Here is a 19410-nt window from a genome sequence, read left to right as displayed (position 1 = left end):
AAAGAATAATGCGGATATCTTTTTTGCTTGACACTCTAGGCCTACTAAATTTTCACCCATATTACGCTGTGGAATTGCTTGCATGCACTGTATTTTTGTATAGTATTCTTTTGCACTATCTGTGTTATTTGGCAGCATCCAAACTCATTAAAACGCTTTCTAATATCTATAGTAAACAAATACATAATCGAAGTCTGTAGGCCTATGGGATCTAATGTCACCTACATTCGTAATCAATCACTACTTTGACATCATTTTGATAAAATATCGATGGGTAAATTTTTGTGCCTTAAAAAATGAGAATTTACATGATATTTACTGTAAACATAAATGCAAGCAATGTGAAAGAACCATTGCTTGAAGAAAAAGACAACATGGCGGATTTCCCGTCAGTAATTCCCTAACCTGACTAAAATATCCCTACGGGGTTACAGGGTCCGTCTGAGGAGTCACATGACAGAGCAAATACCATATTTCCCTTTTCTTTTTCATTTCCAAGCTGTCTGATAAATGAAACTTACCATCATTTTATTGTATACATTGATTTTTGGCATATACATAGCATTTTATAGCTTCATTCTCTCTAAAATGTTGAGTAGAGAGGATCCGTCAATTGATGATTTTATCAGCGTTTTCGTGATTAATCAATGGTGCACAATCAATATTTTCACTACATTTGCATATTTCATATGTGGTATGTCTATGATGTTTATGATTACTTAAAAACCTCTTAGTTGAATATAAAATACAACATCCAGCTCCGAGACAATTGTCCGATTGTATTACACATGTTAGGTACTTAAAAATCATGCGTTTTATTTCGAAAGAATTGTTAATTTATTAACGTCAGAAGACGACAACTGACCTTATGAGTGATTACCAATTGGATATAAGGTCAATATACAGCAAAAGGAAATTTTAATTATGGTTATTTTATTCCATCAACACATACGAACGTAGTATATAGTATTTCCCTAGCATAGATTTTTCCCCGCCTTTCCCCGAGTGCGAGGGCGAGGGTGTGGCGTGGCAGGGGAGCCATCTGTCGGAAGAGGTGGGAAGGTGGATGTCTCAGCCAGGCGCTGCTATCTCACCTGCCTTTTCCCGGCATGGCAGTTGTCCAGAGTACTGCGTGGGGTTAGGGAGTGTCGTCTCTCCTCTTGCCGGCTGACTGGGAATCGTTTCTGGACTCGGACTGGCTAACTGGGACTCAGGGTGGACTCGGGCCAGGAAAGTAACCCGCGCTAGCATCCGTTAACTCCGGGTTCTGTAACCACCAGTGCCTAGCGGCCTGTTTACACCGGCTTGCAGCTCCCAGCCTGTGAAATAACATTGACCACCTCTTCACCCACCACGTCAAACTCATCTCGTGGTGGCAGTTGAGGAACATCAAGGAAACATTGTGTTAGGAGAGAATAATACGGACTTTAGAAAGTTTTCATATAAGGACTGGACGAAAGTGGAAGCGAATCGGTGATTTTAAAAACTTACCTAACGTTAGTTTTACCATGTAGAATTAACTATATACGGCACCTAATGTCAGCAGAATTTGCCTGCAAGTATATAATCGTACTTGAACATTAGCAGAGGCAGTTTTGTTAATTAGACTTTGAATACCCCGCGAGTGGAATACAACCGCGAGAATTCAACCTCAAGAGGAGCATTAGTAGAGAATCTGAGAATTAGCAGAGGCAAAGGGACCAAGACTTAGATGCCTCCTTACAACATCCAAAAACCCGACTCTCTGAAGTTACAAGACGCAGCCGAGATGGATCAAAGTCCCGATGGTCTCCGTGGTAACCTGTCCCACCAGGAGCTGCTGCCTGATTCCGGTGGGGGAGTGGTTGTGGTGACTCCGAGGGGGACGCGGGGAGATGGAGGGGTCGAGGGAGGAAGTGGGGATGCCGCAGCCCAGCCCCCCATCTCCAAGAGGCACATTGCCATGGTTGCCGTCCTCTGTTATGTCAATCTCATCAACTACATGGACCGATTTACCGTAGCAGGTCAGTTGAATACAAATATATATATATATATATATATATATATATATATATATATATATATATATATCGAGGTAAGGATGGTAAATCTTCCGTTACTGATATTGGTCTGTCAATCAGCGTGTCACTCTCATTCTCAGAACAGTGCTTATTATATTAGTGTTACCTCCAGGCAGTTAATGGTATTTGTAACATTGGTAATATATCTCGCATTGAAGCAGATTGAAAGTCTTAACTAAAATCTGAAAGCTCTCCCCAAAGCTATGTAATATCATCAGATGGCAGCAAGAATAAAACTAGAGACCGAGGCTGTTGGTGTTTAAATCTAGCTACAGGTATCTCGGAGGAGTTTGGCGATATACGATAGCTGTGCCTGATGTAATACTTGAATGGTTGTCAGATAGGTCAGGTCTCAGGATGCCAAGATCCATTATCCCTGTGAATCCGATGACATTTTATAGTTCAGCCGCAACCAGACAATTTTATTCTGTTGGAAACAGATCACTTCGGCCTATAGTTCTTCCCGCCCCGGTCACTCCGATCCCTTAGTTTTACCAGTTCTAGTCACTGCGGCCTCCCTGATAGTCTGATACAGAAATGTCTCCAACGAGAGTGTTAGGCTGGAGCGACTATAGGGTGGGAGGCCGGAGTGACTGGGGCCGGTAAAACTAGGGGCCGGAGTGATTCGAGATAATTATACTTAGACAGACCTCTAGTCCTGAAGCAGCTAATATGGGTTATAGGCCTTTCAGATCTTTGAAAAAGCCTCCTCAGTGGTGAATAAGATCTGAGTATAAAATGAAAAAAAAAAAAAAAAAAGTACCGTACTTCATCGGATCGAAAGGGTTAACTAGCTCCTGTGACTCCTTGGAATAAAACAGCCAGGCATCAGCAGGAATAGAACACTAGAGTTGCTCAGATCATGCAAGAGACCTAATAGTGACAGTAGTATTGAATGTCTGACTCAATACAGTTGTGTGACAGTTGGAATAGATTACTCGTTATTGTTTATTGCCTACATCGCACCCTTTCGTCGGAAGTAGAGGAAAAGCACAGCAGACCACTCGTACACCCGACATTAGAGACGACGCAAGAGACATGATGGCAAAAGACCAAAGCTAGAAACCAAGACAAAAGTACATTGTTCTTGCAGTGCATGTAGCAGTGAGACGTTAAATAACGGGAGTTCAGTGATAGACGACAGGGGAAAAAAAAAAAAAAGCCTATTACTGGTTTATTTTTGCTATTTTTGGGTGACTATCAGCTGGTCTTGCTGGTAGTGTTCCTTTTCAGAGGGAACCCCCAAATGTCAGCAGTATCGTTTTAATAAGGAGAAAGAAAAAGCACCGTAATGAGAACTGCGAAAAGCTGAGGGAATCATTGTAGTGAAGTGGTAGATGAAGGCTGTTACCAGATATCCAGCTCGTAAAACCTAACCAAAATTGAATATAATGTTGCAGTAGGACAAGTAAAGGACATGGTCGTACAGTTGATACAACAGATATGCAATGTTTTGTGACTAATCTTATGGGTAACATAGGAAACTGCATTTTAGTGTGCGCATAACACCTTAGAATCCTCGTGTGTAGGCCAATATGAAAACGGTATAAATGTCATAGAAGAGAATAAGGCGTGAAAGACAAGATAAATTGCTTTGAAGAGTTACTGTCAGATCTCATAGTCCAGTGATTATATGGAGCTTGGTCAACTTAGCATGCCAGCTTTTCAATAATCCCACCACCACAGATACATCATTTATGATCCTTGTTGTCATCAGACGATTTTAAGCTTTGAGGGTGATGCAGGGATATTTGTGAAGGTTTTGCCAAGGCCACGAGGTCTTGGCAACAGTTAGTGCTTACTTAACGTCAGTCGTAACAATGAAAGTGAAATTACTTTTACGGATGCTGTTATTATATATATATATATATATATATATATATATATATATATATATATATATATTATGTATAAAGTTTGAATGTAATGGAGATGAGGTGTCTGAGGAGTATGTGTGGAGTGATGCGTATGGATCGAGTGCGAAATGATGAAGTGCGAAGGAGAGCTGGAGTTCGGGAGATGGCTGATAGAGTTGAGCAGAGGGTGTTGCGATGGTCTGGGCATATGGAGAGAATGGATAATGAGCGATTGGTGAAAAAGATAACTAGATCTGATGTGAGAGGTGTAAGGCTGAGAGGAAGACCACGAATAGGATGGATGGACAGTGTGAAGAGAGCGCTGGATGCGAGAGGGATGTCTGTTGAGCAAGGAAGAGTGGCTGTGCGTGACAGAAATAAATGGAGAGAAATTGTGAATGAATAAGTGATGACGCAGCCCTGAGGGGATATTCTCCCGCATTTGGTCTGATCAGCTAGTCAGGTCAGGTGCGGGTAAGGGGATGGGTCTGTTATGATGCGGCAGGGGTAAACCAGCTCTGCTGTCGGGTCTTGCTGCGGATGCCACTGATTGCATTGTGCAGTTGACCCTTGTGCGGTGTGGTGCGGTGAGGATCTGTCCGTTCTCCCCTTTGAGGCTAAGATGCGAATGAATGTGTTTGAATGGATGAGTAAATGGGGAGTGTGTCGTCCTGTCTTGGCTACCTTCCTTTCCTTGGGGGAAGCAGCCTAGGTATGTAGATATACTGTAGATAGATAGATATATCCTTTAATCTATCGTATTTACTTTGAGTCAGGATACTTCACTCTTTGACCCCTTCACTAAGATCCTATGGCATATACGGTAATATCGTCAGAAAGTAAGAAAAAAAATGTCTCCTTACTTAAGGGTCCATTGCATACTTATGGTGATAACCTTCCTAACAACTGTAGTTACTAAAACATGCATTATATGGATTTTAATACTTTCAGTCCGATGACTGGTTTATATCGTTCGTCGTATCGTTTACAAAGGCTCGAACATGCATGCGTCGGCCTTGGTCACCAAATGGCAGTTCTCCACGCTGCTCGATCTCTGGCTGCCTCCCTATTCGGTCCCATATCCCTTAGGTCACAGTCTATGACTTCGACCCAGGTCGTTTTTAGTCTGTCTGTAAAAAAGTATAGTAAAGGAACCTTAGTCATAACGTTTACACATCTCCCTCCGCACCCAGTTGTCATCCTCCGTTCTCTCAGCATGCCCAAACCATCGCAGTCTTTTCATCCCATCCTTCTTCTGAACTCTTCAGTCGCAATCCCAACCCCCCCTCCCGTTCCAAGCCTCATATTCAAGGAATCACTACACACCCATCAAATCATTGTCGTTTCTGTTCGTTTGAGCCCACGAATATCCCCATCCATTACTGCCCCTCACTACCATACGGCATTACACAACACATGCCGCATACATGATCCCTTAGCACGGAGGGAGAGCCCTCACAGTATTATTTTATTTAAATTAAGGGACACCTTTATAATATTAAGGTTAAAAAAACAGCATTGATTAACCTTTCTGCTACTTGTGCACTCCCTTAAGGTTGAAAAAAAAAAAAAAAATAAATAGCAAGGAAGGGTGAAAAATTACGTCATCGTGTAGGAAGTGATATAGAAAGAAAGGATTTGCTTGTCATATTTTTTATTTATTTATTTAATTTATTTTTTTTTTGTCACCAATGTCTTTTGATATTCCGGTGTCGTGGGAGGAGGGGCCGTTAGTGAGCAAATACTCGTACTCTCTCTCAATATTCCATTCTCCATGCTCTCCACTTTAACCCCGTCAATCTGGTGATATTTTTCATTTATTTCTTGCAACCTTCAGGTACAAGTGGTCTTTTAGAAGTTGATTCAAATCGTGGGGAAGTAGGAAGGATAATAAAATAATGCCGTATGTTACGGGACTGCGGGGGTTTCAGTAATTCATTCACTGCGTTTCAGTATTTAAGTGCCTAACCATACGAGGATGGCTTAATAAACTCGTCTGGCAGTTGTAAGAACAGAATTGTCTATTTGTTACAGATAGCCGAGCCAGTAGTTTACCTTTTACCAGAAGTGGGTTCTCTGAGCTGAATCATTAGCGTCTGATGTCAACAGAAAGTAACATTTCCAAGTGCACCAACAATATTCAGAGTTATACTTGATTTTTGTTCTTTATTTACTATGGTTACTAAACAAAAATCCCATGTAACCTTATTTATTACCTGTAAGCTTAAGTTGTGTATGATATTGCTTGTATATAAATGTGTCTTCATTCGTACAGCTAGCAGTCATTTTAGAACCAGAGTGAACATCTAAGACAGAATGCTAAGAGCAAAAACTTTATAATAGGTACCTGGCTTATGAACACGTGTTTATTGGAAAAATAGTTGGTTAGGGTGTTTTATAAATGCGATTCCCTGATACTGGCTGCAGCGGAAGGTTAAGAGGCTGAGATAAGTGTGATAAGGTGGTTTCGTAAAGATACTGGAGCGTATTCTAGGTGGCCTAAGAGACATGATACCTCATAGGAAACTTGTAGCACCTGTTCCTCGGCGATTTGTGTTGCGAACTGCACATTAATCCTTTTAAGTTAGAGGCACGCTGTGTTGATTCTAGAAGTTTTTAGATACTATAGACATTACCAGAGTGTGTTGTGCGTAATGAACCACAAAGGAAAAAGAGCTGCCAAGTCTCCTAATGCCCCAGTCACACTGCAGGTACAACTTGTCGCAAACCTCAAAATAGCGAAACCAGTCCCCGACCGTGGAGGTCTCCGAGCAGTCGTACCACCGATTGGCTACCAGCGTCCGTCCAGTGGGCCGCCAAACGGCGACAATGGCCAGGTACACACAGGTCAAGACACCGACAGGTGGCCGGCAGGTAATCTGCAGGCCGCCGACAAAGGCGGCCGGTCCGCGTCCTGTCACAGTTTAAACCGTGACCTCGACGCCGCCACTAGACCGACACCGGCCGCGGATTGGCCGGCGACTGGTCTCTGTCCAGCCCACCGCCTGACGCTCGACCAATCGCCGGCTGGACGGCGCCCGGACTTCAATCACCACCTCAGACAGGAGGCTTGTGGACGCCAGACGGCGGCCGCCGCAGTCCAGTCGTCGCCTTGAGCCCTCGACGGAGTGCGGACGGCCACCGCACGGAGCGGGCGGCGACCGGCCTCCGTCCGGAAGGCAACCACCGCTTAAAATTCGTGTCGCCGACCAGTCGCAGTCCGTAGCCGGCCAGACGCAGTTCAGCCGCCCACCGGGCGGCTTCCGTGCCAAGACATCGGTGACCGCGGGGAGGTTTTTCGTGCAGCACGAAAAGCCTAGCGACGAGTTTTTGGTCGCCATGGTGGCCTGCGGGTAGACCAAGACATGTGAAGACCGGTCGTTAACCTCACCAAAACCACCCACGACTTGTAGGTCGCGGGTGGTTTGCGATAAGTCGTACCTATTTTGACTGGGGCCTAAGCCAGCCAGAATACGGCCCGCCAGTTCTAACAGGTGAAGGATATCTTAAACGAACGATCATTACGACGGGCATCGTAACCCTTGACTTTTTTTTTTTTTTTTCATTTTCAAGCTGACAAACTAAATTGAGATCCTCCCCATAGTGAAGGGGTTACGGTAGATACAGCTGTACCGTTGTCAAACCTCACCATCTCAGATCGTGTGGGTGACGATTAAAAAATGTCGGCCTACTGCAGAACTGAATAAAATCGTTTGACAGTAGCCGTCTGGGAGTAATGGTGGTAGCCTAATCCTTTCGCTGCATGTCTCATTGAAAGGTTGAACGTATTTGGACTTATGACCTGTAAGGTTCGTACAGCCTGAAAATTTATTTTAGTTTATTTATTATTATTATTATTTGTAACGGTGCCTACAGTATACCGCTGTTTTTTCCTCGTCCCGAGAAAACATTAAATCATGCATGAGGAGTGTCCCCATCTCCGGTGCATATATTTGGTAAGTACTGAATATCAGAATACCGTATGCTCCACATCATTGTAATTTTTTAGCATCCGTCTGACAAAGCTGAAAGCGTTCGCGGTTAATACACTATCAGGCCAATGCACAATATATTCTGCATTATAGTTACTTAGACTACGGTAATTGATTTCATCATTTTTTTTCCTTCATGCCGTCAGTTGTGCGCGTGTATTGTTATAGCGTCAACAGATGAAAATGTCATGGATGGATGAGGCTGTGATGAGTGTAGAAAGCGTGTTCAAAAATGTTTAAGTAAAAACAGTAGTTGGCAACTGAGACATCACCTCACATGTGTCCCGTCATTCGGCTGTGGCTTAGGCTTAGCCCAACCTGGGAACTTTTGTTTTATTTTCTAGTGTTATCAGACCTTGGCGTATTGATGAGTTTTTGAAAGTTGTATTTGAAAGGCATTAAGTTATGGAAGATGTAGATTTTTAAAATTATGAAATTGTATAAATCCGTTAATTACAATATGGTGATGGTAATACGTATACTGTATGTAGTTGCACAGTATATTGATTTTGAATTGGTTTGGACTGTTGTCTGTATTGCGGTCACGTAAATCAAATAATTACACACACACACACTAACGTTTACAACAAGGTCTTGCAAAAACCAAAATGAGAGCACCGTAACTGTAACAATAATATTTTTTTTTAAGTTGCCATTGTGGTGGAGAGGTTAACAGATTGTCTCGAACCCTTATGGCCTCGTATGTCAGTGTGTCTTAAGATGATGGCCCCCCTCCCCCCAAAAAAATCTGGGTTTGTTTACGTTTGTGATGGTTGTATCAGTTGTGACTTGAATTCTTATCTCTTATCTCGCTGTGATAGCACACTGAAGGTCATCTAAGGAGGCTGTGGTCTATATTATTATTATTATTATTATTATTATTATATAGTGTAATTCTGATAACCCTACGATCCCCTCACCACTCGACCCACCCCCTCGACCTATTTTTTCTTCTTCCCCAGAAAGAAATTACAGTGAATGCCATTATATAGAAGAGTGTGAGGTTTAGCTGGAAAACTAATAGATTAGCCTATATGAAAAGTACTGTGGTAATAAAGTAAAATCTGAAAGACAAGCTCACAATTTAAGTCCAATACTGACAGTGACAACTGACAAGGGCCGTCTCTTTCACAGGTTACCGCCAGATGAAACATGCTTCAAGTATAGGCAGTAAATAAATATGTAGGTAAAGAAAATAAACAGCGTTAGCAAATTAAACTAAATCCAGATGATTGGTTATGGTTACGAGAAGACTGTTTCCTGAAAAATGCAAAAAGGAGACTGAATCGATCCCTAACAGTTCTCTCTCAATTGGTGACTCGGAAAATATGACATTAAGAAGTTAAGACACCAGATTTGGGGACGTCGAGAAACAGATGAAAGTGTGAGAAATTGAACGGTTATGTCGGAAAGACTGACAGCATGCCATTTGAACAAAATGAGAAATAACGAAAACCATATAAATTATGTTGGGTACACAATACCACTGTCACTATTAGACGACTGGACATTCCGGCTACTTTCGTTTTGTCAGAACCACAGTGTACACCCACACAAAAAATATTCGTTACCCTTGTGGTGTGACACAATATGACATAAGGACCAAGGGTTCTGAACTACTGCCAGTACCAAATGAACACAGTTTCACTTTCACAAATCATTTCAGTGTTCATCGCATCCAGAGGTAACGATAATTTTTTTTGGTGGGTGTACAATATTACACAAATCACACCAGGGAAATACGATGAATAATAAACTACCTGAAATTGCTAAAGTATTGTGGACGTATTGTATTTTTGTCATAAAAGTGTCTGCCCTCTTTGTGAATATGTATCAGTAAATTTTTGTATCTTTTTGTCTGTATATATGTTTGCCATTATCTGCATATCATTAGCACGGTAATTTAGCAAACATCAATCCAAGAATGTTCTCTAAATGGCTGTCGAAATTTAGGGGCATAACTTCTTGTCACGTTGTTTTAATATCGCGGGAATGTGACCGCTGAACGTACCCAGAGAGTTGTGAAGCCATTGTCCCCGAGACTGCAGTCTTGCACTCACTGCGGCATTGGTGGTGACGTCATTAGCCGGTAGAATCCACAGTAACATGCACCCAGGCACGTCTTGGGCTCACCAGATTACATATCTTTGCAGCGCATCAGTCAACGAACTATAGTATTATATATCGTGTATATACAAATATATACACGCCCAAACGAAGCTCTCAGTCCCCATCGGATCAGTCGAACACCAGATGGTGTCAGACTGGAGAGTCGATTTGATAATTAACCATTGCCAAAAAAAAAAAAAAAAAAAAAAAAAAAAAAAAAGGATCATCGACTTTGATGCGACCACTAGTTAACTGGTAAAGTTAGGGGAGTATCCCAGTTACGTCAGGCAGACTGGCTGCAGACTAGTGATATAGCGAGGTTTTAAAGTCTCCTTGGTCTTGACCTTCACTTGACATCAGTCGTACAATCAGAGGAATTTCGCTAATCACAGCGACAGAACAGCACTAAAAGACTTGATTACCTGGCCCAACACCAAAGTTTTCTTTGGTACATTGGTGTTATTCGGCAGTGTATACGTCATGTTCTATAACTATACATTTATCAAAAAGTCAAGAATACTGCTTGAGCTGTAATCTTTACTGTTGCTCACTTCTTAATACAGTACTTTACCACTTCATCAGAGTACTTAACCACTTCACTAAAATAACGTCATTTTCATCGTTACTGCTAAGCGATTTTATTCAGCTCTGGAAGGATCTTTACAAGTTAGAGTAAATTTCTCAACCCCAGATCGTCTTGAAGATGACACGAATAAGATAGATAATGACAGCCGCATTTTCCAGCGTCCTTATGACTCAACAGAACTCTTTATTTTTCAACTTACTCTGTTGGTTTATCACCTTTATCTTGTGTAGAACTGCCTTTTTAGTTCAATTTTTAGGACTGATTACACAGGCATGTCTAAGTTTGGTTTAAAAAATGAATTAGTATACGTTGACGAATGGTAGCCTAACTGATGAATGAAATGAAAATTGATGATGTGCCAATAAAGGACTATTTTCGGTACAAAAAGGTCGTGATAATTATTCACCTATGCGTTATTTTAGTAATGGGTAAGTGGTATTACTCTTTAAACTAAAATTTACTATGATTTTCAAGACAATAATCATATTTCGAGGATGATTTTGGTAGTAGTAGTAAACTGTCGAATTCCCTCAGTTGTTAAAGTTTGAAGTCAGCCGAGCGTTACTGTCGATACTCTCTACCTGTTGCATGCTTACTAACCGTCCCCCCCTCCCCCTCATTTTTTCTTTCCTTGGAAGTGATCCATCGTTCTGTGGTTCTGTTTTGAGCCGTATAGTCTTGGGTGAAATAAAATACAGCATTATCTCAGCTGAGAGCGGTCACATGGCAACGTATTGAAACCATGGGCGCAGAAGAGTTGCAGGCGAATTTCTCGTAACTGGCTAGTCTTTTTTTTTCTCCGCTGCTCTGTGTATATCACCCAGTTTGCTGTGCAGTCGTCTGACACTCGCACATTCTATACCAACAGAGGAAAACATTTCATTGGCATAGAAAAGTAAATGGAAATGCCTGGAAGGTCAACAGTGCTGTCGAGACATGATTTTTTTTTTTTCTGTAGTAGAAGCATCGTGAATTGGTATTTGTCTATATATGTATATACCTATATAAATATATATTTTTTTAAATTTCAGTATCATCTTAATTATGCAGTATCACGTACTAACTCAGTCTTGTCCTTCACTCCTCCGGAAAGTCTTGTAAAGGAGACTACGTCTGATTGGTTAAAATGTTAAACCAAATAAAACAGTTCTGCCAGAACACCGGTAACCATCATACGAGTATCTTAACTTGCTCCTCAGGCTGCTTGAACCCTGTTGTTGCCGTAGGTATAATAGGCTATACTTCCAGGTGTTGAAAATGCGGGGGATTCCTTTTTTTGTTTTTTTAATCGGTCATTAATATCAAAATAAGTTTTGAAAAAGCAAAGTACTGCAACAAATTTTCACTGAAAAAGGCAAAGTACTGTAAGAGAATGAACCCCGTCAGTTCAATCTCTCTCTTCTGCCTGGGAACAATTTTCAACAAAAAATATGACTACAGAATACAGGGGGGAAAGGGTGGGGGGGCTGCTGGTTACGTTGCTAGTCTGCTCATTTTCAGTTTTATTCTTGCTACCATCAGGCTATTTGAATCTGCTAAGGACAGACTTATGATAGTTAAAGGACTGAGCATTGGCGACGGTGGTATGTAGTGGTAGTGGTAGTGTGAATGGTAATAGTAGTAGCAATGGTATGGTGTTGCTGGTATGGGTTCAGTAGCTACAGGTTAATGATGTTAGTTAGTGTGGTGGTGGTGGTGGGTATTCAATTTCATTTTATTTTATATCGTAATGTAGTTGTAGCTTGAGTACCGTACGTAATAAATAACTAGCTAGCATACATATTGTTAATAACCTTCATATTGTGTAAGCAGCAGCATTAGTAGTTGTTCTGCTGTTATAGTTGGCAGTGGTTGTGGTAGTATTAAACTATTGTTAGTGATGGTGGTAATAGTAATATTGGTGGTGGTGGCGGCGGCGGCAGTTTGTAGCGAGATAGTGATAACATTTTGTGTTGTGTGGGTATAAATTTAAGGAATGCTACCAGATAAGTGTTATCTCAACCACAGCCTTCAGTTTGTAGAATTAGATATCGTAGTGATAGTCTTCTCCGTAACAAGCAGCCTCGAAAGGACGATTAGGTCTGGTGCTGTTTGCTTTCCTTTGTACGCAGTACCTATCTACTCCTGCCGCCTACTTGACCCTTTACGACTCCACTCTTTCCTCGCCTTTTACCTCCAAATTCATCAGCTTTGTGTTTCGAGTGTTGTGATGGAGAAGCCGATTGCTGAAGAAAGGCTAGCAGGTGCAGTTAGAGCTCCGGAACCATCAAGGCTGTTATGGGGACTGGCTAAAGGCTGCGGGAGTGAAGGACCTCGTGTCGAAAAAATTTTTAGTGAATAATAGATGGACGGGGACAGGGGCGCTCGAGTTTCTTCTGTGGCTAAAAACTATCGATGGACGGTTTGGTTTGCATTGGGGAATTGATGATGATGATGATTAGTAGTAAGTAGTAGTAGTTTTGTGTGGTCGTAGACTAGACAGCACCTTGACCCAACCTCTGGTCAACGTTGACAATCAGACAGCGTAGCGGTTCATGGTGGCCGTCAGATGAAGTGGGTAAGGCCAGGTGAGGTAAGGTGGGTTTCCTGTTAGGTTGGTTGTAGGCGGCCTAGGGTGGTGGAGGTGGGCCATGTGTGGGAATCCAGGGACCTGCTGTGGTTGCTGGTTGCTGCCTTCTCTCAGTCTTCACACTGTTATCATTACTCTGCTGATGTTTCACTGTTTTAAATGGAATGGGTATGGTCAATAAACAGGTTCTTCTTCTTCCCGTTCTTCTTTTTTATTATTATTTTTATCATCATCAGTATTAATATTAAAGCACCAGTCAGGCTGCGGTACACTTCTACCTCTCTAATAAAGACTTAGGTGTTAGCCACGTAGATTCTCGAACATACTCTCGCCTTAAGCCCCTTTAATAAAGACAAAATATTAGCTACATAGAATCTCCAGCTTAGTCATTCCCTCGCCATCCCCACTTACAGGTTTTCACTTTAACTTGGCCTAACAGTGGCTTTTCTTGTCTTGATTGCTGAGCTTAGAGATCAGTATAAGAACACAGAGCTAGTCACGAAGAAAGGCTGTGGAAAGGATACAGAGCCGTGGTATTATATTCTGTCAGTGCTCTACGAGAATTAAGCTACAAGTGGACGAAAACCTGGGCCAAATTAAGGTGATTTATACTTTCTCTTGTACTTTACGTGTTAATATCTTCATCTATGGTATATATTGATTGCACTTTTCCACGTCCGTCTTCGGTATATCTGCCACCCCCTACTTGTCCATCTGATCATCTGTCTGTGGGTGTGTCTCCTTCTGTGTATCTGTGTATCTCCATCACCCTCTCCGGCCTGTCGGTGTTATTCTTGGCATCACAATCCTTTGTTTCATATAGGGTGACCGCGACAGAAATACCCTTGCCTGACCTTGCCCCAACTTAACACTAATCCTTCATTGTAACCACACGAATACTCTCTCTCTCTCTCTCTCTCTCTCTCTCTCTCTCTCTCTCTCTCTCTCTCTCTCTCTCTCTCTCTCTCTCTCTCCAGGTGATATCACGAGGCAATCAGTGTTAGCTAATAATTAGGGTCTTCCATCCTTTTATCAGCCTGGTATCTCTTCAGCACTTCACAGATCGCGGCTGGTGATAATGCAGCAGATAAGAGGGGTGGTAGTGGAGAGGTTTTGGTGATAAATGCGATACAAGGATGGTTATGAAGTGCTAGTGACGGAGATTGGGGTGATTGTATTTTTTCCTTTACTAGCTTGGTGGTTATTTCACCTGGATAAACTTTGGAAGCCTAAGATCCGTAATATTGCCAGTTAAAGGGGCTCACTAACACCTCTTTCTGAACGATTTATTTTCCTGAGTAGCCATTAATCTTTTTTTTTGTTTTATTGTTGACATAGATTGTATAACACACAAGACAGTAACGAAGCAGACTCTGAAATGAACCGGTAAGGAAGATGTGTTTGTAAGCTTCCTAACCGCACTAGAATACCGCCCTAAATGTTGGAACGTGACAGGCGCCCTTCCGATCCCGTCCTTCAGTACTGCGACTCAGATAGTCTTTCTGCAGTGACACCAGACGAGTGTATTGACATTAGTGGAAATTTCTTGACAGGATGGGATGATTTTACTTGACAGCCCAAGCTTGGTTGTCGTTAAACGTTTGTTGTTGCCAGTTTCCTTTGCCAAACAGGAATAGTCTGGGTAAAATGCAAAATTAGTTGTGGGAATAGGAACAATGTGATATAAAATTAGTATGTTGCAACAGCAGGATTATGGGAAACGCCAGACGTGTATAGAATGAGTGTCATTTGGAGGGCAAGAGTACTGGTGGCCTTTAACCCTGTGCACTGACACACTGGCCTCTCACTGTTCATCCACCACATTCTGTTCAACTTTCAGTAACCAACATTAATATTTCCAGCTTTGTGTTGATGACCACTAAGCAAGGGTCAAAGTTTTGTAGTACTGCATAACCGGTATGTCATTTCAATTAATGTATACAATATTTTGTTGTAATAATACAATATGACTTTACCCTGCGCTTTTACTTAGGCCAAGGCCTCTCGCAAACATCACCAGTAGTGTACCAAATGTTTAACCATGGGTGTTAGTGACAATGCTTCTTTTAATTAGCAGTTTTCATTATATATATATATATATATATATATATATATATATATATATATATATATATATATATATATATATATATGTATGTATATATATATATATATATATATATATATATATATATATATATATATATATATATATATAATGTTCCTATTGTGGTCGTAGGTTCATCTAAAACGTGAACCCAGTGGACTACAGTCTTACGTTGTTCTGCAGTCCACCATCCGTTTTCGGGGGACAGGGGAGTAGTTAAGGGCAGCGTTTATAACCAGGCAGTTGAGCTGCCTGGTTATAACTGCTGTCACATGAAGGTATCTTTATCCAGCATCATGCATACCTATGTAAAAGTGTCGCCGCTACCCATGCCATCCTCACCTAACTTTATTCCCTTCAATCCGGTGATTATTATTATTATTAGTGTTGTTGTTGTTGTTATTATTATTATCATCGAGTTAATTTGCCTTTTTCAGACGTGTTTAATTCACCTTTGTGGAGATTTTTTAGGTCTGGAGGCTATACGTGTAACCACAATAAAGCTGTCCCTTGTACAAATATTTACCGAGTTGAAAAATATGTTCAGGTAATTGCAAGAGTAAAATAGAAATTACATCACTGGATTGAAGAGATTAACTAAAGTAGGCTAACTACACCTGACCTGTGCCAGCCAGGTGGATTAACAATACCCGTGGCCGATACTCAGCACTAAGACTGGGCTGGTTACATAAGGCGTGGAGATTACAAGCTGTTGCTGGATCGGGTTGCCCAGGACGTATTGTGGTGGAAACTACCGGTTAATCCCACGCCATAGTACAGTTATCATGACCGTCGTATTCAGCTGTGCCGCCACTATGTTGAAGGTGTTATGACCGTTGTATGCCTCTCCTGTCTCTGTTATAGAGATGTAGTACACCTTTAAAATTAGTACTGTTACTGTGACTGGCTTTTTGTGTACCGGGTTACGAAATGCGCATCGTGGTCAAGATATTGCCGGTCTGTCTTACACCGTGTTACATCAAGGATGACCTTTGTATTCACCTGTAAAACGTCTTTATTGGTGAGGTACGAGCGAGACCATTTAAATCATAAAGCATTGGAATGTCGCCTTACACCCCGAGGATGCCTAGAGTGTATTGATGGCCATCTACCTGCCAAGTTTCATGCCTTTTCGACAAACTGTCTGGCCTGTGACCCTCATTTGAAAATTTTCGACGTGCTGCACTTGGCGCGTGTCACTTGTCACGTGCACCGCCTGGGTGTGATGAAACTTGTCATAAACAAATCTTAAAGAATTGGGCTGTAATATGGTGCAAACCACGCAGTGATTGGCCCTATGGTTGCTGAATATAAGCTACTGAAAAGCGTTACGGTCAGGCCTTGCCGGGTCAGGCCACTCATATGTGAGAAAATGCCACTGCTTGACTTGAGACTAGCGAGGGCTTCGTCCTCGCTCATAGTCAGTCTGTCTTATCTACAGCCAGACTCCGTAATCCTGTAACAGGTGACTACAAACAGATCGCCTTTTTGTCACCCTGTTCTGTGCCATTAGACTGCCCACTCACCAACACACACTCCCTGTCTCATAATCTGTCCACTCCATACCTCCATCTCATCAGTGTTTCCCCCTCCGCATCTCCGCCTCAGTACACCCTTCTAATTAAGTCTCTCATTCTCCATTCTCTACCCGTGGCCAAACCTTCTCGGAGTGTTTATACGCTTGCAATCAAATTCACATCACAACGTTCCTTTTACTTCCTCATTTGTGTGCCTGTCTCTTTGTGCAACTCCACATACTTTCCTGAAATAACTCATTCTCACTGCTTTCGTTCTTGACTTGTCCTTCAGCAGGGTCCAGGCTTCACTTCCGTATGTTAGGGTGGGGATCATACCAGCGCCTGTTTAACTCACATGCCTTATCACTGCTTGAGTCTCCCAGGATCCTGTCTTCCTTGCTGTACCCTATCATGCCCTTCACTCTCACTACTTTGATCTTTACTCACCACACCAAGAAAATACAAGAAGGCACTCACTTTCTCCTTCAGTGCTCTTGTTTATATTTAACCTTTAGTTTGTTTCTGACGCCTTGTGGTGTTGTGGGTTAAGACACAGCAGTCGGGTGTGGCTTATAAGGGATGTCCTCCGAGGGGTGTTTGGGGTTTACTGTTCCTATTATACCATTAGGGCGCTGGGGACTGGTACCTCGCCTTAAATGTAGGAACTGATTAGCCCAACCCTTGGGCCCCTAGCACCAGAGGAGACAACGAGAGATGGGATTACGACCACGATGATGGTGGTGGTGGTGGTGGTGATGGTGGTGGTGATGGTGGTGGTGGTGATGGTGGTGGTGGGGGTTATTTCTTACCCCTTAGGGATTCTCAGGTGGATATAACTTATTTCCCATTGGCTACACTAAACCACTTATGGTACTGTTTTGTACCGTACTCTTTTATTCCACAGTACGTTCTCTTGTAATCCATGTTCCTTCGTATTTTTCTTTATTTTGGCAACTACCGCTTTTGGTATACCGTAATTTGTTAATCCATAATACTTGCCTTCAGTCCTGTACTCGAATTGGTACCTGTTCTGTTGTATTGTTGTGTATTCCTTTGTGCATCTGTTTAGTTAGTTGTTGGAGAGCCTTTTGACTAAGCCTGTGTAGTTTCTGATAGTGGATACAATTTTTTTCCCTACTAATTTAGGCAGTTCCTAGCCCTGTAATTCTCTCTCTCTCTCTCTCTCTCTCTCTCTCTCTCTCTCTCTCTCTCTCTCTTACACACACACACACACACACACACACACACACACACACACACACACACACACACACACACACACACACACACACACACACACACACACACACACACACACACACACACACACACACACACACACACACACACACGTTGTTGCTTTGGGTGCAAACAGATATCAGTATATACGGGATATCAAAAAGTTTTTCCATCCATCTCTATCTATATCTCTGATATATATATATATATATATATATATATATATATATATATATATGAGGGAGAGAGAGAGAGAGAGAGATCAGACGCCGTAATCCCAGAAGGGTTGGCTACAAACGCATTTGCTCCCTGATACTGTCCTACGCCATCAGGCTGCCCTTCCTCCAACCTCGTCTCCCTTTCCATCTCAGTCACACGGTAAACTCCTAGAAAATAGCAGATTCTCTTAATTAGTGGCAGTGGAATTTAAATTTTCATTGTTTTTGTGTAATTTACTGTAAGCTAGCATAAATGAACATCAAAGACAGCAGGGCTCCTTATAGCAAGGGCTTAGTCATCTTTGTAACCTCCAAGACAGAGAGGGATAAATGAAATTGGATTTTCACGTTGATATCCCAGAGGAGGGCGAAGACGTTCCCTTCTAATCAGCCCATCGCGTATGAGTTCTCAGGTTTACGACAACGTGTTAGTGAGCTACATCATCCGTTTTTACTCAGCTTAGGAAAATTATATCGAACAGGAAGAGTTACATACCTCTTGTCATTCATTTCCCCACTAATATAGGTGTCCAGTGAGTTGAATAAAGTCGTGTTGAGGTAGCCAGAATAAACCAGTAGAATACGTCACCTGATACACGGCGTTGATGTTTAGGACATTCAATTAGATGTCGCCTGCCTAAGAGTGATCTCGTGAGGCTACTGTATAAATAAGACCGTGGGAAGGAACGAGGAGGCTGGGGTAAAAGAAGGTACTCGTATGTAACAGCCGTGTTGTTGTGCCAGAAACACTGAGGTAATGCTTATGCAATACCGCTACCCACGCCATACTACCGCTACCCTGCCCTACCCTACCCCACCCTACACTCCCTACCCCGTCCCCCATTCCAACCCTACCCTACCCCTCCCTATCCTACCTTACCTTCTGTCCTTACCTTACCCCCCATCCCTACCCCAACCTTCCCCCCTACCCCCATCCCTACCCTACCCTACCCTACCCTACCCTACCCTACCCTACCCTACCCCACCCCCCATACCTACCCAACCTTACCCAACCCTTAGCCTTCCCTTCCCTGCACTACCATTCCCTACCTCAACTCTCCAAGGTTAAACGGGGATGCCATGCCAGATCCAGAGAGAGAGAGAGAGAGAGAGAGAGAGAGAGAGAGAATGGTGGTGGTGGTGCTGGACTGAGGGGA

General features: G+C 42.3%; 1 protein-coding gene across 1 annotated transcript in view; it reads left to right on the top strand.

Annotated features, from left to right (window-relative positions):
• The first annotated feature begins 1641 nt into the window (after window positions 1-1641).
• spin (lysolipid transporter protein spinster) overlaps window positions 1642-19410 on the top strand; it is a 143399-nt gene continuing 125630 nt past the window's right edge. Inside the window, exon 1 of the mRNA XM_080278266.1 lies at window positions 1642-2003. Within this exon, the coding sequence (XP_080134392.1) occupies window positions 1712-2003 (292 nt within the window). The 5' untranslated portion in view covers window positions 1642-1711. The remainder of the gene's footprint in view (window positions 2004-19410) is intronic.

The sequence above is a fragment of the Coenobita brevimanus genome, chromosome 72 (genome assembly GCF_032717465.1).
Source record: "Coenobita brevimanus isolate Jiangsu-jjx chromosome 72, ASM3271746v2, whole genome shotgun sequence".
NCBI classification, from domain to species: Eukaryota; Metazoa; Arthropoda; class Malacostraca; order Decapoda; family Coenobitidae; genus Coenobita; species Coenobita brevimanus.
Note: the sequence above shows the minus strand (reverse complement) of the source record. Positions and strands in the feature narration are given on the sequence as shown.